The sequence below is a fragment of the Anguilla rostrata genome, chromosome 6 (assembly GCF_018555375.3).
Source record: "Anguilla rostrata isolate EN2019 chromosome 6, ASM1855537v3, whole genome shotgun sequence".
Lineage (NCBI taxonomy): Eukaryota > Metazoa > Chordata > Actinopteri > Anguilliformes > Anguillidae > Anguilla > Anguilla rostrata.
In genome coordinates this window covers 26,830,176-26,854,928 of record NC_057938.1, presented here as the reverse complement: position 1 = coordinate 26,854,928, position 24,753 = coordinate 26,830,176, and the positions used below count along the sequence as shown (strand labels likewise).

The 24,753-nt window shown below is 41.2% G+C and overlaps 1 protein-coding gene across 1 annotated transcript; it reads left to right on the top strand.

Annotated features, from left to right (window-relative positions):
• The first annotated feature begins 168 nt into the window (after positions 1–168).
• LOC135257979 (BEN domain-containing protein 5-like) lies at positions 169–2,910 on the top strand. Its single transcript, XM_064341185.1, has 5 exons — positions 169–527; positions 780–887; positions 1,167–1,243; positions 1,815–2,043; positions 2,779–2,910. The coding sequence occupies exons 2-5, from the start codon at positions 782–784 to the stop codon at positions 2,904–2,906; spliced, it is 540 nt and encodes a 179-aa protein (XP_064197255.1). The 5' UTR covers positions 169–527; positions 780–781; the 3' UTR covers positions 2,907–2,910.
• The last annotated feature ends 21,843 nt before the right edge of the window (positions 2,911–24,753 follow it).

The following is a 24,753-nucleotide window of genomic DNA, read 5'->3' as shown; positions in this document are numbered from 1 at the left end:
TTCTCTGTCATGTGACTGCCATGTAACTCTAAAGTGTACTGCATATCACGTCAACATACTGAAAACTGTAGTTGTTTTTAGAATAATGAACCTTCAGATCTGTTTACCAATTGATCTACCTCTGTATAGGACACTTCGGAGAAGGTACAGAAGAAGAAAAAAGAAGAGTGCTGTCTTCGGATGATGAGGTAGGACTTCCAAGCAGATGCCCAATGACAGAAGTGTACACTAAGCTGGAGTTTTGTTATGTGTAATTTTTTTTTTAACATTACACTGTGACTTGTAGGTGTCACAGCAAATTGTTGCTTATCTCTCGTACTTATTGGCACAGACAAGGTTGACGTAAGGAGCCTAAGCCATATCTCCAGAGATGCATTGAAGTCTTTCCATCACAATTATGATACTGATTGCACAGACGAAAGTGGAGTGGTCCCTCAGAAAATTTATGATGAATTGCTCCAAGGGTACCATCAATTAAAGAAGAAAAAACAGCGACTGTCAGTGGAGCTCAGTGATCTTCAACAGAAGTAAGTACTTGGGACATAAACAGAGTCAATACTGGGACAGTTGTTGCCTTTCATAAATGAAATGTCATGAAAATGAAATGTAATTAAATTGTCATTGAAATTTTCATTGTCATTTCCAGTGATAATTGTACAAAATATTGTATTTTCCTCATCGCAGGGATTCTGGATGTTAGTTATGGTAGTAGTCTTCTTTACCATTATATGAGAAAGTTAAAAATTCTTTTGTCTTTTTCCATTTTCATGCAACCCTAGATATGCAGAATTGGAAGACAAAAAAGACATACAAAACAAGTGTGCCCGGTACAAAAGCTACGTATGGTCCATCCGGTGCAACATCCAAACAGTGGGAGGTGTTAGAGGGTGAGTACACATTTAAATTAAGTAATTATAACTGATATGAAACTACCATATTATTTTTATTCTTACTACCATCTTATTGTTTTTTGAGACTAAACATAGGTCACATTTAACCACACAACATGCATACCAATGTATTACACTTGGGTAAATGTTAAATATTTCTATTGGCTACCGAAGGTCAATTTTCCACCTGCTGCCTGCTACCACAAAAGAAACTTCTGACAATTTGACAATAGCTAATTACAACACAGTAAAATTGAAAGGTTTCTTTTTTTTCAGTATCCTGCAGTACACCTGTGCAACTCAGCACCTCACAGACCAGTGAAGAGACAACCCTTCTATGCCCAGATGGAAAGGTACATTTTATTATCCTGTAGTAATCAGCTTTGTTCCTCAGTGTCATTGTGTGACCTTAATACTTTCAAAATAATTGTGACGATTGTACCAAGTTATACTGAAAATGGGATAAATGCGATGACACTGGTGTTCTTGTGTGCCTTATGTCACCTGTAGTGATGGGAGTGATGTCACTCATGTTGTTTGGCATTGAATTTGCAGAGTTCTAGACCTAATAACCAACTAGCAAAATGTCAATGGAACAAATGACGAAGTGGCTTGGGTTGAAATGGAACTAGCGACTAACTAACGAGCAACCTCCTTAGCAACCATAGACATGAATGGAAAATAAAGTTTTACTGTTTTGGTCAAAATCGCAGGTAAATCTCTGGCAACTGTTATAAAACCAATAGTAGGCTACACTCGAGGCAAATGGTATATGGAAAATAAACAACTATTACAGGCATTAAAGGCACTCTGCTTTGAGTCGTGCCAACAACTCCTGTAGCAGTTGTATATTTTCCATATACCATTGCCTCTCTTGTACTATTGCTTAATTTTCCTAGCAATGTTTCTTTACTCTTCTCTTAGATCCATATTGGGGGTGGAGCCTACATTTCTGCAGGGACCTGGCGCTGGATTAGTGGAGCCAAAAATGACTCCTCTAATCCAGACTTCTGCAAGGACCTTGCCGTAGCCATCTGGGGGTCAGAGGTCCTGCGGAACCGATCCACTGAGGGGAAGGTGTGCAACAGACTCAAAGGCCAAGGAGCTGTTGCCAAACCTCCCCTCACTCCTGAAAAATACCAAGCAGCTAAAGGTTGGTATTTTATTTCAGTGAAAGGTGTTTGCAGGGTTGTATGCAAGAGTTAGAGTACCCTTGTGGAAATTACATACATACATATGTTGTTGATATTTGAGATGAAAAGAAGTAAATATAACCCCTGCAGCAAAATGAACATTTCTTCAAATGTTAATGCAGTGTTACTTTTTCATTTCATGAACTTAAAAGTAGATTTTTAAAAAATTGTGGTATGTGCAAAAGTTTGTGCACCCTCCTAAGTCAAAACAAATGCCTTTTGTAGACAGCTAAGAGTCTCACTATTCTCTAATTAGTCGTCTTCATTCACTTCCTTGCAGATCACTTCAAGTTCTGAGATATTTTAGGCAGTCTTGCATGTACATCACATGTTTAAGATCTACCCATAGATTTTTCTATTGAGTTTAATGAAGTTCTGAGACTACAAGTGGAAGAGTGCCAAAACCTTTGCACTTACCAGATTTACTGTTTAATTTTTTCTATTTAATTTCATGAAAGGTAACAGTACACAAACATATGAAGAAAGACTCATTTTTTAAATGTCTTTTTTACAGTGGTTGAATGTACTTGTCTTGACATAAAAAAAAGAATAAAATATGTATTTTGCTCAGGGTGCCCAAACTTTTGCATACAACTGTATTTACCAGTTTGATTTATACATATTGAGTCCAATGCTACTATTTTCAACTGTCTTATGAGAGATTGTTTCTCTATGTTCTGTGTTTCCAATGACAGACTCTTTCAAGAGATGGCTGCTTGAAAAAGGTGTGCCGGAACCAGAGGTGGCTGCTCGCAGCCGTAAAATTGGGCAGTATGCCTCTGAAAAAATCATGGACATTAACAAATCAATAAAAAGGATCTAATACATTTACTTGTTGCTTCTATTTCAATATTATTTGTTAAATTGATATTATTAAGGTATATGTACTGTATAGGTTACAGTATACAAAGATGTGTGTGTTGTGGGCCTGTGTGGGAGTGGTGGATATAAACGGTGAGAAAATAAATCAAATTCAGTTATATATATGTATTCACTATAATTCCAAGTTCCACCAATTGAAATGAGTTTAATCCATTTAAATACCAACTGGAATGTTTCAGACACCATTGTGAACTCAATAACCCAGCTGTCTCCAGCTAAAACCAATACAGACCATTTGAGACCAGTTCAACCAATACAGACCATTTGAGCAACTTCCAGCAACTTCTATCAGTTTTTTTCAACTGAAACCAGACCAATACATTCCAGTAGAAACCAGTTAGCCACCAGTAGAATGTGTTCCAATTTCCCTATAAAAACCAATAAGAACCAGTTAAAATTTCTATTGGTTTTTAAATGGTTTTCTACTGGTGTTCTACTGGATGTCTACTGGGATTTTCTACTGGAAATTCCACATGGATTGACACGCCTACTCACATACTTCAGCCATTGAGTGCAATACCAACAGCTGCAAAGGGGAGAAAAACATTTGCACACCACATACGCTGCATGAAAGCAGGCAACTTCCTGGACCCTACTCAAATGAATGAGACTCACGCTAAAAAGCCTGGTCTACGGACAATGTCAAATAGCCTACAATTAAATCGCAATCGTTCAAACGTAATTGTTATAATTGAGAGCTGTACCGTTACAATTCATCAGCATGGAAACAACAGTTGTATAAGTCATCAGTGTAGAATTATAACATTATGCTGTGTGAATGTATTTAATATGCTGTATCAATATTTGCTTGTTCTTGTGAAAGCATGTCTTTTTTCAAATCGTCCAAAAAGTCTCTCAGTGCATAACTGGCCCTACCTAGTCTGTGAGTTCAACTTCGACCTCAGTTCTTCCTATGACTTTCTCTTTGCCTCTCCCCTACTTTCGCCTTACTCCTCGGCACATTTAGCTAGTTTTTTAACTCGTTTTTTACATGAATTAAAAAATAACATCGCTGGTAATTTGTAGGTAGCAAGTTAATTTAAATTTTACATCAGAAAGAACGAGCGGGAGAACGACAGCCGTGCAGCTGCTTGCTCCCGTGGGGGCACGCACATCATGCATCAAGCGTAATGATTGGCTGAAAAGACACAATCTGTATTTTTAAATGACTTTGCCTCTAAATACTGATCTAGGATCAGATTTCATTATCTCAATTCAGGTCCAGTATATTATCTAATATGGGTTATTTAGATATTTTATTAGGGTGATAAAAAAAAACGTAACGGTATTATGTTACGTTTATGATAGTACTCTATTTCATATTTGAATTTTACAGTATACCGTCACCTCCCTAGTTGATAGTGACATGTTGTGCAAACACACCCACAAACACCTGTTATTGAGATGCATACAGGTTTAAGCAACACAAATTGCAGCTATTACTGTTGCTGATGCTGGTGCTGTCGTCACTGTTGGTGTTGTTCTGGTCACTGTATTGGTTGTGTGTATCTCTGGTAGCATTCCAGGTCTCACTGCAGGCCACAAAGATAATGGATAAGGCCAATTATCGAAATACCAACATCTGCAACTGTAGGCCATGAACAACTTGTATAACAATAATGACTCTGCTGAGCTATTTATAGTGGGCTACACCTATGTCTAATGTCTGTTAGCTGCTACAATAAAGCTTGTCTCTACTGGTGTTACCTGCACCTTGCTCAGTTTATCAACAGGGGTCAAAATTGGTTACTAAATTGCTGTCCATACTTCTTTCCAATTTGTGTGTATTTATGACCAATGTATTTTGTGGGTTTGGCCACTCACCTTTTGAAAACAAATCTACAATGTCATAAGGTTAGTTTACCACATCGCTCTCCTGTAATGCGTATCTTTGCATAGTGGACCATGATAAGTTCAACGTATTTGTGGCATCACTAAATTCACTTGTTCATATTTGTTTCCAACTCAGATTTCAGGGAAATACAGCAGCAATCAACTGTGTGTACTGTTACTGTGAGGTGGAAACATCTAGGAGGTAACAGCTCAGCCACAAGGCGGTAGGCCACGCAAGCTCACAGAACGGGACCGCCGAGTGCAGAATTGCATAGTGCAAAAAAAAAATTCCAGACTGCCTCTGGAAACAACGTTAGCACAAGAACTGTTCATCAAAAGCTTCATGAAACGGGGTTCCATGACTGAACAGCCACACACAAGCCATGTGCAATGCCAAACGTAGGCTGAAGTGGTGTAAAGCACACTGTCATTGGACTCTAGAGCAGTGGAAATGCGTTCTCTAGAGTGATGAATCATGCATCGCTATCTGGAAGTCTGACAGATTAATCTGGGTTTAACGAATGTCGGGAGAACGCTACTTGCCTGAATGCATAGTGCCAACTATAAAGTTGGTAGAGGAGGAATAATGGTCTGGGGCTGTAGTTGGCTTGGGCTAAGCCCCTTAGTTCCAGTAAAGGGAAATCTTAATGTTACAGCATACAATGACATTCTAGAGGATTGTGTGCTTCCAACTTTGTGGCAACCGTTTGGGGAAGGCCCTTTCCAGTTTCAGCATGACAATGCCCTCCTGCACAAAGCGAGGTCCATAAGAAACAGTTTGTTGACTTTGGTGTGGAAAAACCTGACTGGCCTGCACAGAACCCTAACCTCATCAAACACCTTTGGGATTAATTGGAACACCGACTGTGAGTCAGGCCTTATCGCCCAACATCAGTGCCCAAGCTGACTAATGCTCGTGTGGCTGAATGGAAGCAAATCCCCGAAGCCATGTTCCAAAATCTAATGCAAAACCTTCCCAGACGAGTGGAGGCTGCTATAGCAAGGAAAGAGGGGACCAACTCCATATTACTGGCCATGGTTTTTGAATGAGATGTTCAACAAGCACATATGGGTGTGATGCTCGAGTGTCAACATACTTTTGGCCAATTAGTGTACTTTTATCTTTCAAATCAATTCCTCTCTCTTAATTTCTTATAGCTAGTATAAGGGCAGATGCTTCCTGGTTTTTAATTTGTCTTGCTAAAAGCCAACTTTTTCACCTCCTTCATAAAAGTCACTCATCATTCTAAATAATGCATAGTTATAAATCTCATAAACACCTTGTCTTAATAATAAACAAAGTGTTGACCAACACCCTATTTGCCCTCACAACAACTCCCTGCAGTTCTATTTGTAGCTCAATAGTGGCATGGTCTGTTAAATAAATGGCTCCTATGCTACAATTAATAACTCTTTCCACAAGCATACTGGATATTAAAATTTTGAATAGTGGTTGAAATAAACATAAACACACAAACTGCTATGTAACATATGAAGAAAAACACATTTTCGATGTACAAAATCTCACACGTTACAAGTTACTCACACATACTGTACAAAGCACTATAAGTCATTAAGACTTGCAAAAGCTAGGCCTGCCATTAAAAGTAGGGATATCAAAATGAGGGCCAGTAAAAATAAACTATATTGGCTGTCTTAGCTAACACAAATTTATTACACTTTTTCTGTTTGTAAGGTTGATAAGGCATTTTGATAAGCTTAGCTGTAGTTAGGATTCCTCTTTGCTGTCTTTCTCAGCTAGCTTTCTGACCTTGCAAATATACAGTTACAGTTGAGGCCAAAAGTTTACATACACCTAAGCTAAGACATTCAAACTCAAGTTTTCACAACTCCACACATTTCATGTTACCATACATTTCCTGTGTTAAGTCAATTTGGATATCTGCTTTATTTCCATGAGAATTAATTTCAAAATAAGAGACAGATATATTTCAGCTTTTATGTACTATATCATATTTTCTGTGGGTCAAAAGTTTACATACACTTAGTATTAGTACACTTAGTTAGTATTTGGTGGCATTGCCTATTAATTGCTTAACTTGAATCAAATGCTTGGGGTAGCCTTCCACAAGCATCTCACAATGACCATTCCTCCTGACAGAACTGGTGTAACTCAGTTGGGTTTGTGGACCTCCTTGCTCAGACACGCTTTTTCAGTTCAGTCCACAGATTTTATATGGGATTCAGGTCAGGGATTTGTGATGGACGCTCCAATACTTTCACTTTGTTGTCTTTAAGCCATTTTGTTACAACTTTGGATGTATGCTTAGGATCATTGTCCTGCTGGAAGACCCAGTTGCGACCAAGTTTTATCTTTCTAGCTGATGTCTTGAAGTGTTGCTTCAGTATTTCTAGATAATCCTGCTTCCTCATGGTGCAATCTATTTTCTGAAGTGCACCAGTCCCTTTTCCAGCAAAATATCCCCACAACATGATGCTGCCACCCCCATACTTCACCCTTTTCCCTCCATACACTCCATAGCACTGATAATTATGGCCAAACAGAACAATTTTTGTTTCATCTGATCAGAAAACACTCCTCCAAAAGGCAAGGTCTTCATCCTAGTGATCACCTGCAAACTTCATTCTGGATTTTTTATGCCGGTCTTGGAGAAGGGGCTTCTTCCATGCGCGACAGCCTTTCAGGCCGTGGCGATGTAGAATTCTCTTAACGGTAGAGGTAGATACTTTGGTACCTGATGCCTCCAACTCCTGCACCAGTTCCTTTTGTTGTCTTGGGGTTCAGTTGAACCTTTCAGACCAAAGTTCGTTCAGCCCTGGCCTGGGAGTTCATTTGTGCCTCCTTCCTGAAAGATGCAGTGTCTGTGCGGTCCCAAGATTTTTATATTTGCATACAATAGTTTGTACAAATGCTCGTGGTACCTTCAGTTATTTGGAAATTGCTCCTAAGGAAGGAAGTACTGAACTTGTGGAGGTCTTTTTTAATTTTCCCATGGTATCAAGGGCAAAAAGGCAGTGGGTCTAAACGTAGGCCCTTAAATACAGCCACAGGTGCCAATTAACTCCCAATTAACTCCTAATTATGACAGTTGGCCAATCAGAAGCTTCTAAAAAGTCATTACATCAATTTCTGGAATCTTCCATACTGTTTAAAGAGACAGTCAACTTGGTGTATGTAAACTTTTGACCCACTGGAATTCTGATATAGTGAATTAAAGCTGAAATAAATCTGTCTCTAGTTTTACAAGATCATATATAAAACAGACGGCACCTGTGTAACATCATAATTTGTGATGTTCAACAAGTGATGTAAATGTAATTAACAGCTTGTGCATGAACTTCCCATTTTAAGAAATCAATATATCTGTCGTAATGAAATGCATACGGCTCTCCGTAAGTGACTTTTGGTAAATATATGCATTGAACAATGTATATGTAAATTTTGCGTGCGTTCATGATGTTTTGATTGGCTGGTGTAGCTAAGTGTCGAAAGGGGAGACATATTGCTTGTGGGCTTTCAGCATTTGTGATGATGTAATCAGGCAGGAAAAAACACGAAATCCCCTTTGGGGCTTTATTGTGCGGGTGTGTGAAGTTGTTTGTGAATTCTGTTCGTTGACATGAGGTCAGAAGATACAGAAATGAATGTTTTTAAGGGCTGAGAGTCTGTGGTCATTGTTTTTATTTCTGCCAAACTCTCGGTGCTGTGTAGGTATGGGGCATGGGCCATCCCAATCATGTAAATTGCAATTTTCAAAATGACTCAATGTACCTGAATAGTACATAAGAATTTTAGTGTCATGGCTGTACAGATTTCATTCCAGTTATATAATGTTATTATTTGGATGAGAAAGGTAATACAGACAATGCTTGGATTCACTTGAAAGAAGGAAATATGAGCTTTCTTTCAATTGTAAAGTTATACAAAGTTAAAAGTAAGCTAAACTTTAGGGAATATTGATGCATACTTTTTTAGACAGGCCAACTTTGCAACACTGATTTGATGGCGACATGGAAAGCAAGAAGGGTATGGTGAGGGGAGGGGAGGGGAGGGGGGGACCATTTATTTGAGATACATTTACAGCAGACTGTATGTCTGTTTGTTTCGCTTTGATCCTAATATATGCTGCCATCTGCTGGCAGTTTTTGCATATGGCAAGGGGAGTAAGGTGCCCTGGGGAGGGCGTGAGTTAGCAGGTGACCTTTAGGCAGCCGGACTGGATCATTTTTATGCTGTACATTCTTCAATTACAATATGTGCAGTGTGAAGCAGTGCTTAGGAAACTGTTAATCCTATACGGGTCACTGCTTTGTATGAACAACTTATTTAACCTTGGTTTCTTCAGTAAATACATTGTTGTGTTTGTGTCACACGTAATGTAAATCATTCTGGAAAAAGGTTGACTGGCAATCCAAATCATAATTCTGAATTCTAAACAGAAAATCAATATGCAATATGACCCAGCCTCATGCCAGTCTGAAAAAAAAGGTTTTGAATTCATAAGGGCATCTTAAACATGTATTGATGAGAGGGCCTGACAAAATAAACATGTGACCATCTGGGCTACAAACCTGAATTTCAAGCATTAACCTGCAGGTGTCCTTGTAGGTACTCTGATGTCAGTAATCTTTTAGCATTAAGCACTGACACATGACTAATATTACACAATTAGGGGCTAATTAAGATGTGTTAATTGGTGCAAAACAATAACATTGGTCTGGAGGCACTGAAACATGGATGCACAAACCACATTACATTACATTACATTACAGGCATTTAGCAGACGCTCTTATCCAGAGCAACTTACACAACTTTTTACATAGCATTTTACATTGTATCCATTTATACAGCTGGATATATACTGAAGCAATGCAGGTTAAGTACCTTGCTCAAGGGTACAACGGCAGTGTCCTTACCCGGGTATCAAACCTGCGACCTTTCGGTTACAAGCCCAGTTCCTTACCCACTGTGCTACACTCCGTCCTACACCCACATCAAAACCAATGATCAATGAGAGAAAAACAGTATCCTACTAGCACATTGCATACTGACATATGTCACAGATTTTGCATGCCAATAAATAAGGGAAACCTACATAAAATTATTTTAATTAATTTAATTATTTCAGTTTGATTATTTCCCTGGCCCCTACCCAAAGGTGTAATTTGTCAATCTGTGCTATATGCAGATGATCTGGTGTAGCAGTGTGAAATTGTCATTTGGTATTCAAACATGTCTACTGATTGCTGAAATTAGGATTTCTTTCAGACCAACCGATAATTTACATTTATAATAAAATGAGCTCATTTAAAATAGATAATATCTAATAAACACACATTTTCCGTCAAATCATTAATGGGCCAGAGGTTTCAGAAAAAAGGCTGGATTCTATGTGTGAATAAAATCCAGTATATGGCTGCAAGAATTTTGACTTACAGGCAACAGATGAACAGGAGCCTCCAAACTGTTTTCAAAGAGATCTAGGACCAGCTGTCCCCAGTCCATATCCAAACCTTGTCAATTATAATCTGAAGTGCAAAAGCGATTCTAGATCAGCACTACTTCTCTGAGATGCTTGATGAACACAGGTCCCATATAGAGCAACAGTGCCAGACCTGTCTAATAGCAATCCCAGCCCAGCATGTATAAGTGCAATATCAATAAAACAGTAAATGTAAGTTAACCTAATTCTGGAAAGGAGGGCATAACACAGTGCTTGACATGAATTAAACCACCAATAAAACACTGTAGATACTGGGAGACAATGAATAACTGTTGTGACCCTAATGGTGTTTTGTTATACTGTACTGACACCTAGGTGCGTAATAATAATAATAATAATAATAATAATAATAATAAATAATAAGGAGCTTGGGGGGAGGGGGGTTGGGGTTGTAGCCATTGTAGGTGTAAATATGTGTCTATGTGTGAGTGTGGGTCTGCTTTTGTGTGAGTGTGTGTGTCAGAGCGTTTGTCCATCCCCCTCCCCTCCTCTCTTTTAGTTAGCAGTCACCTCTTGTTCTTTTGGAATACCCTGCTGTTTTTTGATTTTTGAATTTCAGTCTTGGCACATCCTTGGATTACCTTGCGACAAACACACTGTGGGTTTGGTTTATTCATTTCTTGTGTGACTGTCCATGTCTGTAGCCTTTGTTAATTGTTTTAAGGTAGTTGAACCTCATCTTAAATGTGAATATTTGTTGTAACTTAATACATTTCTTAAGTTTCATCTGGTTGTGAGTTGTACATTTTGATAAAGGGTGATCCAACAGTTTGCACTGCCTATCAATGAATTTGATGATATCTTTGGCAATAATTACCTAATTAAATCAAATAAATATATTTTACATTTTGTATAAGTGTGGTGTTTTAACTGTTGTTGCACTTGTGTTAAGTATTCAGAGTGCCAGACGTCAAACAAGGGTGTTAATGGTTAAAACTGCTGGGTTCGGAAAATTTAACATTAATTTCAATTAATTTTCACCCTGTTGATTTCTGTTCGAGTCTCAAAGGTCAACAAATCAATGATCGAAAATATTGCAATTAGCTGAATGTTTGTGGATTGTTGTCCTTTGTGGGATGTTTGTGGTGTTTTTGGGATACCATAGCTGCAGGATGAGGCTTAGAAGTTGTCGTTTTGGCCCTAATGGGTGGACCCAATATGACTTCTGTACCTTTCCCTGTTAATAGTTTATTATAATGTGGCCGTTTTTTGTGCCAAAGTATTTCTGCTCACATTCTGATACTCAAGCTGCAATCATAATTTTTTTAGGGATATTGTTGAATTTTCTTTTTTTGTTACCTTTTTTTCATTGCCAAGAATTTTATAAGATTCATTATTTGTATCTAAACTACTGTATGCTCAGCTGATGACATTTCAGCCTTATTCTGTGCATATTTATTGCCTCACAGAGATGTTTATGTACAAGAAAGACTGACCATGTGAGAGGCAATTACAATAAACTAAGTAAATGCATGAGGAAATTCAAAGCAGTGTCATGGCTTTGATGGAGAGACTCACCAAATATTTCGATTGAAATGCTGGTGGACATAGGAGTAGGCTGAACATAAATGTTTTTTATACCTACAAGCAATGTCTTGTATTGGAATATAATGGAATATTAAATAATCTAGGCTACACATGATGCTGATGTTTTTTGATGAAGATACTGATGATGATTATGATTATGAATAGCCACAGTAGGATATTTCAGACTGCTTTGATTAATATCAACATGCTTGATAATACAAGGTATTAAATCTTGTACCTAATGACAATATGATATAAAAGTGTCTGTCAAATAAATGTAATGTCCAATTGGATTCAGATCAGGTCAATGACTTAGCCAGTCAAACATTTTCCATTTTTTACAGTTTGTTGCTTTAGCACAGTGGTTCTCAAACTCTGGGATTGCAGTTGAGGTTGGAATGACAACCACCATACATAGTGGTCCCCCAGGACCTAGCTTTAGCAGTATGTTTGGAATCATTGTCTTGCTGTAGAATGAACTTCCATTCTGTTGTAGTCTGTATTCCCGGTCACTTGTCTCCCCAGTACTGTCTCTGTGTCTGTGTTCTCTGAGCTGCTTCACTCCCCTGTACTTGTGTGATTTCACTATTCGGGTGGTTCCGGGTTTTCGTGGTTTCCCCCCTTCTTTCCAGTCTCGCTTTACTTTCTTCCTGCTGATTTCTAGTTTTACTAATTTCTACTAATCCCTACTAACTTATAGATTGTAAAGTACTAACCTCGCTAATATACTAACATGTGAATATTACTAATGGACTAACACACACTAGTTTTGGGTTTTTGATAGTTTAGATCACTATACTAATACATTAACCAGTCTCCCCTTTTCCATGCTGCGCTGTAGCTCCGCCCCTTTTCTTTCTAGCCTGCTCTAACGCTGAGTTCTGCAATTGCCTGCACCTGTCTCTTGCTCTAACTGCACCTCTCTCTCTCTGCACGTGTTTTACCTGCTAAACCCAGGCCGTCTGTTATCATTGTTGTCTATGTGATTCCAGTCCGCGTTTGTCAGTCCCCTGTCATTTAATTAGTTATCCTAATGTTCTTCACCTGGATGTTGTTTGTTACTCCGCCCTCACTCACGTAACCCCTCCTTGATTGTTACCTTCCCCAGTGTATAAATGTCAGTCTTTTCCACCATGTCCCTGTCAGAACGTTGATCATATTCATTGTGCCGATTACTTGTAAGCCTTTGTTTATTGAGATTCTTGCGACACCCCTTTGCCCGACTTCGAGTTTGCCTGCCCCTTTTGGTTTTGTTTGATCTGGTTCGACCTTCGCTTTTCTTTGACTTCTCTTTTGCCTGCCCCTTTGTACCTTCGCTATTTCTGATCTCCTGGTTTTTGACTTTTTGCCTGTCTTTTACTTTTCTTCTGGAAACTCGATTCTGTACCGCACTCTCTCTGATCACCTGGCTTCGAACTTCGCACGGAATAAAGACAACGTTTTCTTGGATTTCCCTGGTCTGCGTGTGGGTCCTTACTCTGAACGTAACAGTACGTTCTGACCAGGATGGACCCAGCGGACCCTGCCCAGGTACAATTTGTACTTGGGCAGCAGGGAGCCATGTTGGGACGCCACCAGTCCCACTTGGAGTCGGTCTCTCACCAGCTGCAGACTCTAACCTCCTGCGTGGCAGAGCTGACATCTGCACTCCGGGCCTCCTCGCCTGGCTTCGCTCCCCCCACCTGCACGTGCTCATGAACCCCACCTTCCTCCTCCGGAGAAGTACGACGGAGAACCTGGTGGCTGCCGCCCATTCCTTACCCAGTGCCGGCTGATCTTCCAGCTACAGCCAGCTACCTTCCCCACTGAGCAGGCCCGAGTTGCCTACATAATCACGCAGCTCACCGGGCGAGCTAGGAAGTGGGGAACGGCTGCCTGGGAGGAGGGGCTTCCCTGCGTGCAGACCTCCACGCTGCTCGCAGAAGAGATGAAACGGGTCTTTGACCGCTCCAAGCACGGCCACGATGCGGCGCAAGAACTCCTGCACATGCGCCAAGGTGGTATGACGGTGTCGGACTTCGCCATCGATTTTCGTACTCTGGCTACCGCCAGTGGCTGGAGAAGAAGGCTCAATACGACACCTTCCTCAATGGCCTGTCTGAGCGCGTGAAGGACGAGCTGCTGACCCGGGACCTACCCGAGGACTTCAACGATCTCATTGCCTGGCTATCCGCGTGGATTCACGCATCCAGGAGCGCCAACGGGCTCGCAGTCAAGGTGTCTACAACCGAGCAGTCACTGAGAGGTCCAGGACCACTGCTGCATCCCTACCAACCCCAAACCTCCTCCAGTCATGATGCCGGACCCGGAACCCATGCAAGTCAACCGTGCTCGCCTGACCCAGGAGGAGAGGGATAGAAGGATGCACACCAGGTCCTGCCTCTACTGTGGGAAACCAGGTCACTATGTCGCAGCCTGCCCGTTAAAAACAACGCCCGCTAGTGTATCGAGGAGCACTAGTGGGCATGATTCCGACTGAATCCTCCTCAAAACACCGGACTTGCCTGCCTGTCACCATTGAGTGGGGGGGACGAACCAAAGGGACCACCGCTCTCATCGACTCCGGGGCCGAGGAGAACTTCCTGGACGCTGGGGCCGCCGAGAGATGGGGAATCCCCTTGGAGAAGGTATCATGCCCCCTAGTGGCCAACTCGCTCAATGGTCAGAAGTTGGCGAACATCACCCACACCAGCGTTCCACTCAAGGTTCGGCTCTCCGGTAACCATCAAGAAGAGCTTCGGCTCCACATCATTGAATCTCCCCACTCACCCATCATTCTCGGGCACCCCTGGCTTGAGAAGCACAACCCCACCTTGGAATGGAACTCGCACAAGATTTGGGCTGGAGCCCATTCTGTTTAGCATCTTGTCTGCGAGAGGCCCATTCTTCTGTTCCCGAGTCACCTCATCCCGAGAAGCCGACGGATCTGTCGGCGGTTCCTCCCGAGTACCTGGACCTTAAAGAGGTCTTCAGCAAATCCCGAGCCACCTCTGCCTCCTCACCGCCCCTACGACTGCGCCATTGACCTGAAGCCCGGCACCACTCCCACCAGAGGTCGATTGTTCTCCCTGTCTCGGCCGGAGACGGAAGCAATGAACAAATACCTCCAGGAGTCCGTGACTGCCGGCATCATCCGTCCTTCATCCTCACCAGCGGGGGCCGGATTCTTCTTCGTGGGGAAGAAGGATGGCTCACTCCGGCCGTGCGTCGACTACCGTGCCCTCAATGACATTACGGTCAAGAACCGTTACCCACTTCCCCTCATGGCTTCCGCCTTCGAACTCCTGCAAGGAGCCACGATATTCACCAAGCTGGACCTGCGCAACGCCTATCACCTGGTGCGCATTCGAGAGGGCGACGAATGGAAGACAGCCTTCAACACCCCTACCGGACACTGGGAGTATCTGGTGATGCCCTTCGGGCTCACAAACGCACCAGCTGTTTTCCAGACACTGGTCAATGATGTTCTGAGGGATTGGATAAATAAGTTTGTTTTCGTATACCTGGATGATATCCTGATCTTTCCAAAACTAAGGAGGAACATATCATCCAGGTCCGCAAGGTGCTCCAGAGACTTTTGGAGAACCGCTTATTCGTCAAGGCGGAGAAATGTGAGTTTAGCTGTAACACCACTTCTTTCCTGGGGTACATCATCTCCGCCGGCAGCATTCAGATGGACCCCAGAAGATCCGGGCGGTTGTGGAATGGCCTCAGCCAGACTGTCGTCGGGAACTGCAACGTTTCCTGGGCTTCGCCAATTTCTACCGTCGTTTCATCCGTAATTACAGTTCTCTGGCAGCCCCACTCACCGCCCTCACATCCATTAAGACCCGATTCCAGTGGAACGCCCAGGCGGAAACAGCCTTCCGAGCCCTCAAGAACCACTTCACCTCTGCACCCATCCTTGTTCATCCTGACTCTGCTGCCCAGTTCATCGTAGAGGTTGATGCCTCCAACATTGGGGTGGGAGCCGTTCTCTCTCAGCGTTCACCCAGAGCAATAAGATCCATCCCTGTGCTACTTTTCTCACCCGCCTGACACCCACGGAACAGAACTACGACATTGGGAACCGTGAGCTGTTGGCGGTGAGGATGGCTTTGGGAGAGTGGCGCCACTGGCTGGAGGGCTCTCAAACACCTTTTCTGGTGTGGACTGATCACAAGAACCTGGAGTACCTTCACACAGCCAAACGCCTCAACTCTCGCCAGGCCCGATGGGCACTCTTCTTCTCCAGATTTGACTTTACCCTTGCTTACCGCCCTGGGTCGAAGAATACCAAACCTGACGCCCTCTCCCGCGGTTTGAACCACCCCAAGGATCCCTCACCTGACACCATCCTCCCGCGAGCTGTTTCATCAATGCCATCCACTTGGACATCGAGGAGAGGGTTCGTAAGGCCCAGGAGGATGAGGCTGGTCCAAGTAATTGCCCAGCGGATCGTCTCTACGTTCCTGCCCAAGTCCGCTCTCAAGTTCTCCTTTGGGACCACGCTTCGCAACTTTCATGCCACCCGGGGCCACCAGAACCAGGACCTTTATTCAGAGACGCTTTTGGTGGCCTCCATGAAACAAGAGATCTTGGACTTTGTGGCTGCCTGCTTGGTCTGTGCCCAGAACAAACCCTCTCACCACCCACCCTCAGGTCTGTTACAAACCCTCCCATCCCACACCGCCCCTGGTCTCACATAGCGTTAGATTTCATCACAGGCCCACCCCCATCCAACACTTTCACCACTATCCTCACCATAGTTGATGGGTTTTCTCTAAAGCTGTTCACTTCGTTCCCTCACCAAGCTTCCCTTGCTAAAGAAACCGCCAACTTACTCATTCATCACGTTATTAGACTACACGGCTGGGGGAGGGGGTTGGGTTGTACCTTTGTAGGTGAATATGTTTTTTTGTGATGTGTCTGCTTTTGTTGCTGTGGGGTAAAGCTTTTTTCCCTCCCCCCCCCTCCTCTCTTTTAGTTACATCACCTTTGTTTTTTTGGGAAATACCCTGCTTTTTTTTGATTTGATTTCGTCTTGGCACACCTTGGATTACCTTGCGACAACACCTGTGGGTTTGGTTATCATTTCTTGTGTGACTGTCCATGTCTGTAGCCTTTGTTAATTGTTTAAGGTAGTTGAACCTCATCTTAAATGTGAATATTTGTTGTAACTTATACATTTCTTAAGTTTCATCTGGTTGTGAGTTGTACATTTTGATAAGGGTGATCCAACAGTTTGCACTGCCTATCAATGAATTTGATGATATCTTTGGCAATAATACCTAATTAATCAAATAAATATATTTTACATTTGTATAAGTGTGGTGTTTAACTGTTGTTGCACTTGTGTTAATATTCAGAGTGCCAGACGTCAAACAAGGGTGTTAATGTTAAAACTGCTGGGTTCGGAAAATTTAACATTAATTTCAATTAATTTCACCTGTTGATTCGTTCGAGTCTCAAGGTCAACAAATCAATGATCGAAAATATTGCAATTAGCTGAATGTTTGTGGATTGTTGTCCTTTGTGGGATGTTTGTGGTGTTTTTGGGATACCATAGCTGCAGGATGAGGCTTAGAAGTTGTCGTTTTGGCCCTAATGGGTGGACCCAATATGACTTCTGTACCTTTCCCTGTTAATAGTTTATTATAATGTGGCCGTTTTTTGTGCCAAAGTATTTCTGCTCACATTCTGATACTCAAGCTGCAATCATAATTTTTTTAGGGATATTGTTGAATTTTCTTTTTTTGTTACCTTTTTTTCATTGCCAAGAATTTTATAAGATTCATTATTTGTATCTAAACTACTGTATGCTCAGCTGATGACATTTCAGCCTTATTCTGTGCATATTTATTGCCTCACAGAGATGTTTATGTACAAGAAAGACTGACCATGTGAGAGGCAATTACAATAAACTAATAAATGCATGAGGAAAATTCAAAGCAGTGTCATGGCTTTGATGGAGAGACTCACCAAATATTTCGATTGAAATGCTGGTGGACATAGGAGTAGGCTGAACAAAATGTTTTTATACCTACAAGCAATGTCTTGTATTGGAATATAATGGAATATTAAATAATCTAGGCTACACTGATGCTGATGTTTTTGATGAAACTGATGATGATTATGATTATGAATAGCCACAGTAGGATATTTCAGACTGCTTTGATTAATATCAACATGATTGATAATACAAGGTATTAAATCTTGTACCTAATGACAATATGATATAAAAGTGTCTGTCAAATAAATGTAATGTACAATTGGATTCAGATCAGGTCAATGACTTAGCCAGTCAAACATTTTCCATTTTTTACAGTTTGTTGCTTTAGCACAGTGGTTCTCAAACTCTGGGATTGCAGTTGAGGTTGGAATGACAACCACCATACATAGTGGTCCCCCAGGACCTAGCTTTAGCAGTATGTTTGGAATCATTGTCTTGCTGTAGAATGAACTTCCATTCAATGAGTTTGGAGGCATTTTCATGAACTTGAGCAGATAAGATGCTTCTGTACACTTCAGAATTAATTCTGCTACTGCTATCAGCAGTTACATTATCAATGAAGACAAGTGAGCAAGTCAAGACATGTGTTTCACAGATTGGGAGGGGGGGGGGTGCTTTGGATCTTGAGCAATTCTTTTTGGTCTCCACGCTTTGCTCTTACCATCAATCTGATACAAGTGAATCTTGGTTTCATCTGTCCACAAGACCTTTTCCAGACCTCTGCAGGCTCTTTTAGGTACTTCTTAACCAACTGTAACATGGCCATCCTGTTTTCACAGCTGACTAGTGGTTTGCATCTTGCAGTGTAGGCTCTACAGTTCTATTTGTGAAAGTCTTCTGCAAACAGTAATCACTAATGCATCCACGCCTGCCTCCTTAAAAGTGTTTCTGATCTGTCAGATATGTGTTTGGGGGGGTTTTCTTCATTATGGTGAGAATTATTTGGTCATCAACTGTAGATGTCTTGCTTGGTCCAGCAGGCCCTTGAGTTCAGCAGTGTTTTCTTTCTTCTTCAGGATGTTCCAAACAGTTGATTGTGGTAAGCCTAAGGTTTGGTCAATGTCTCTGTTTTTTAATTATTTCTCAGCATCATGATGGCTTCCTTGACTTTCATTGGCACAACTTTGGTCCTCATGTTGACAAATGCCAATAACGGACTCCAAAAGCAACCAAAAGCCTTGAATTAAGAATAGATACCAAAAGCTTTCTTATACCTGCACTAGGGAAGCAATTTAACACAACTAAGTAATCAGAAACCCCCGTGAAGCCATCTGTCCCAAACATTAAGGTGCCCTGAAATGGGGGGACTATGTATAAAAAGTGCTGCAATTTCTACATTGTGAAACCAAAATGTATAAAATACCCTTAAATAAAATCTGAGAATGAATTGTTTGATTACAAATCTAAAATTGTGGAGTTCAGAGCCTAATCTTTGTCCCAAACATTATGGAGCTCAACCTGCATTTTGTGCTCCACAGATGTTCAGAAAAATACCTAAAAGCTGCTGTGCGGTGGGATGCCCTACCAACAGGTAAAGAACCCAGAACTAAGTTTTTATAAGTTGCCGAACCAAAACACTGAGCCTTTAAGAAGACAAAAGTAGATACAGGCAATAAGACGTGAGGCATCAGCAGGAAGAATGTGAAAATTGTGGGATCTTGACACTCAGTATGCCTATGTGTGCAGCAAGCATTTTGTCACTGGAACAGCTTTCACTGGATACTCTTCTCATGCCAAGCTTTTATTGGATCTTTTATAACATTGGGGATGTAACCTTCATAAAGCTGAGGCTATGTGCTTTGATTATTATTAAATAAGTTACAATTGCTAATTTGGCCAGACAAACTGTAGAGGTTGAAGCTAACTAAGCTATGCAAGGCCTGGTTTTCATCTTTCGTTAAATGATGATCTTACCTGGTGATTCGATCAAATAGTTAAATAGTAAACATTAAAGTATTTCACTTCTGGCCATTCAGTGGGATAATTTCTCCAAGATAAGCAAGGTAAGGAGAAGGGACACTGGGATAGACCAACAGTATTGAGTTTGTCAATATACCTTTTCCTCTCTGGTAGAGACATAGAGCGCTAATTCTTTGACATGCTGAAATCTAATGTTTTTAGCTAGCTACAGGCATTTTGTTAGCGTTTCAGCCCTTGGTTGCATATTGTGGCACTGATTGTTTTCCCCTCTGGTGGGCATGGTTTTCAGAGTATGACGCGTTGCGCTCTGTCTCTATGCAGCACTGTAAAAAATTCCCACCAGTACCTGTCTGCGATTATATTGATGACTGACGCCCTTCTTAATACCATGCAATACACAGATGCGGGGGTGATATTTAATGAGGAGGAGGACGGAGTGTGGCACAGTGGATAAGGCACTGCGCTTGTAACCGAAAGGTCGCAGGTTCGATTCCCGGGTAAGGACACTGCCGTTGTACCCTTAAGCAAGGTACTTAACCTGCATTGCTTCAGTATATATCCAGCTGTATAAATGGATACAATGTAAAGTGCTATGTAAAAAAAGTTGTGTAAGTCGCTCTGGATAAGAGCGTCTGCTAAATGCCTGTAATGTAATGTAATGTAATGAAAATGTTGTGATTTGTTGTGATTTGTTAATTACATATTATTAAAGGAATTAAATATATACATCTGTAACCGCTAGGGGGAAAGTTTGGTCAGAAGTGACCACTTACCGCAAACTTCCAAGTGGTCAGCACGCTGACGTGCCTGTCAGGCGACGGGGACCAGGACCCAAACGCAGAGTGAGGAAAAACTCAAAGAACTTCAAAAGGCGAATCCAAACAAAGTCTTTAATCACAAAAGGTAACAAAAAGCAGGAAACCAAAAGAAGGCCACGCAGGGCTACTCAGAAAACAAAAACTTCCTCAAACGGGTAGAACAGCAAAAAATTAAAATCCAAAAGTCCAAAAAAAACAAGCAGAAACTGAACTCAGGTAGGGCAGAAACAGGCAGGCAAAAACAGGCAAGCAGATACATGGGCAAAAACACACAGGCGGAAACAGAGAGTCAGAAACACGAGGAACCAGCACCCGAGTCAGGAAAACAAGGAACTTATATAGCCACAAAGATAACAAGACACAGGTGAACTCAAAGCACAATCAAACCAGAGCAGGGAGGGATAACGAGACACAAAGAAAAACAATGATAGAATAATTTAAAACAATAATACAACTACCACAGGGGTAACTAAAGAGGGAGCAAACTGAAATACAAACTGAAGTGCCACCATCTGGCGGGCCAGAAAAGGAAAAAACAGAAACAGAAAAAGGCAAAATCCTGACAGTGCCTAGATTGTTCAACTCAGACATTCATTACTACTGCAACCAAAGTATGAGTTAAAAACAGAAACGCGTTGTTTTAGTTTCATTAGTAGATGATACACGACAACTATGCTGAAATACGGAGTTTCGCAGCGCCACCATTGTCGCTCTGGTTGTTCATTAACAAGAACTCCCTCCCTGCAGTCTCATCTGCAACTACAGCCCCCACCCATGACATAATGGACAATATTGTCTATCTGGACATTCATAAAAATATTCTTGCTCAAAAATTGTATTCCGTCATAGCAATAAGATAAACCCAACAATATCCCTAAGATATGCCAATACAGCAGTGAAATTGCTGCTCACTGAATAATGAAATAAACAAGACAAAGTTTTCAAAAATTATACCATGTTATTCTACAGTCAATATCTGGGACTAAATTTTGAATAAATGTACAACCTTACCATTAGTTTTACATGAGAGATGTCCCTATGAGACTGAGTGGTTATATATTGCCTTGGACAATCCGTTTGTGAAATATATGCGCATTTGTGACACCTGGGTATCTTCCAAAATAGCTGTGTATAATAACACACATGTTGTTTACGGCGTTGTCACCCTTTTTAGTACAGTCTGGCTTGATTGACAATTCCCTTATTCAGTAGGTGACAGCATAAGCTTTCTAACGATGCATAACATGTCTAATTTTACTTTTGGAATAGCATTTTATAGCTCAATGTAACCAAAGGTTTTCTCATCATCGCATTCACTTACACAATCACTCTGTGGTAGCAAAGACATTGCACCTGACAAAACATTATCAATGATTTTTGTAATTTCTTGGAAAATATTATTATTATTGAGGACTTCTGAGCATAGCTGAGCCATATGTTTGCTGATAGACCTAGCTGACATCGTTTTCTGGAGTAAGACAGAAGAGGAAAGACCATTGATTTACTGTCTCTGTCCCTATCTACTGAACACAGATAACATTTCATCATTGCTATGTAAGTATTACTGCTCAAAATATTTCGGTTATATACATTATTTTTTAAATTGAGTGTCTTTAAATAGGTTAGTGGTATTTTATAATAATGATATTTCACACTGTAATATAGGCATTCATTGGTAGCTTAGTTTTTGTATTGTTTTCATGCCATCCTCATCCCCATACAAGAAAACATTACATAGTGTAGAGTACAGAAATGCATACGAGACTTAATAATTACACATTTAGGTACTGTACCGCTTTGTGTGAAAATGTTTTTGCATTATTTTTTAATCTGATATCAATGTTTTGTCTTAAACCTTCATAAGGGGCTCATTTATAGGCTTTATAAATGGACAAAAAGCATTTTATTCATTTCTGTAGAGATTTTGGATATGTTTCTGGAACCCAAGAGATTTTAGACCACTGAACGCTTGTAATTCCCACTTGAAAAGAATGCAACTGAGTTTCTTGAGTCAAAACAGTTGATTTGTAGTGAAATACGTGAATTTGTTGTGATTTATAGCAATGCATAATTTAGACATTTTGGATAGATTTGGAGACGCTGGGCACACTGCTTAGTTTTTGCTTCATAGATCTTCAGTAGTTCTACATATCCCTCCTTAGATTTTATGAACTTGTGGTCAAGAAGTTTTTGATCCATGACATGTATAGTTTAACCTGCTGTATATATGGAATCTCTCAGTATTTAATTGCAAACTAAAAAAGAGAAAATTCATTTTTGCTTTTTTGCCTAAACAATTGCATTTGTGGCATGTAAGATTTTTAGTTCAACTACAAATCTTCAATACAGAGGTTGTGCCAAAACGCAATACTTGGGCCCACTGATGAAAGAAAGCCTTAGTTCACAGCTCACAAGACTTCAGTATCACTGTAAAGACTGACAGTGCCATATTGATACAATCAGCCAGGAGAGAGAGAAAGGTGAATGAAACTGACTCGGGAGTGATTAACAAAGCAGAGTTGCTAAGGCATTGTGTGACTCTTGACAGAAACTAATCATCTCACTCACCAATCATCACTGGTACCACTAATCAAATCACAACTAACAGCTTAAAAGAAGGCCAAGACAGACAGTCGGGGTGCATTTTGACTTCGATGCTCCCAGAGTACATGCTACGTGTATTTTCTGTTGCTGCCATATTTTGCCAATAAAGACAGTTTCTACGAAGACCAAGATTTTCTCGTCCGGAACCTTATTTTTTCTTACAGGCACTTCTTCATAAATTATGAATATGAAGTCATCCAACCTAGTATTGTAAATGGTACAAATGTCTTGCATCATTTAAGCTATGTTCAAGTCTCTGTGGTGTTCACATCTGGAGTCATAAAGCTTTAAATAGGGTACCCCCCTAAATGGACAAAGATTGGCCAGATTCGGCATGTGCGCAAAGGGGTTAATAAACAATAAATGTTACAAACATAGATGAGCTACAGTCACAAAGAAGATACAAAGAAAATACCAAACCACAGCTTGTCTCACCAAAGATAATTCCAAGAATGTTCCAAGAAAGAAAAAAAAAGAATCCCTTGTTATTCTACTAATATTCTGCTAATATTCCAAAATGACTATGTAATAAATGTAGAGTGCCAGACCTAGATACAGGTACACCAACTTACATCTCCCAGATGCCAGTTTAAACTGCAATGTAAAGTTAGGATTACATTCTATGTAGTTGAAACAGGGGCAGGGACACTCCGTCTTTTCCTGGTCCATGCAAAATGAATGATCAGGGAAGGGTCTGAAGAATACTGGCCCCTGCCTTTTATATACTGTTATTGCTTCAGGTCATTCTAAACACAATACATCATTTAGGAAATTAACCCTCTCCTTTGGTGTGTTTGGTCACACTGGTGTTACAGTGCGAGAGTGGTCCCAGAAGCATAAGGTCACACCAATGTGATTAGAATCTCTATTTACAAATGATGCAACAATCAGCATTAGGGTTAAACTTTCTTTGTAGGACAAAACACACCTTTTTTTTCCACAAAAACACTACACAAATTAAACTCTTTACAATGCCGGTTTTCATGCCCTCAATGTCAGCATTTATTTATTTATTTATATTTATGATATTCACACTTGCTCAGTAGTACCAACAGTTCAGAGTTGGAAATAATACACTAGGCGATAGTTAACTAACATTAGACTGCTAACCAGAGAGAATCTGCCCCTTTCTCACCACCTACTCAACCCACCTCCTGGTCCAAGCAATGGTACTATCCCACCTTGACTACTGCAACTCACTTCTGGCTGGCCTACCGGCATCTGCCATCAGACCCCTGCAACTCATCCAGAATGCTGCAGCTCGTCTGGTCTTCAACCTTCCCAGACACTCCCACGTCACCCCCCTGCTCACTACCCTCCACTTGCTGCCCGTTATGGCTCGCATCAAATTCAAAACATTGGTCCTAGCATACCAGGCAGAACAAGGGATAAGCCCCAGCATACCTCCACAAGATCTTCAAACCCTACATGCCAGCCAGACCCCTCCGTTCCGCTACCGTAGGACGCCTGGCCCCTCCCCCTCTTCGCAGTTGCGCATCCCGGTCACATCTCCTGTCTGTCTTGGCTCCACGATGGTGGAATGACCTTCCCGTGGAAGTCAGAACAGCTGAGACCCTGACCACCTTCAAACGACGACTGAAGACTCAC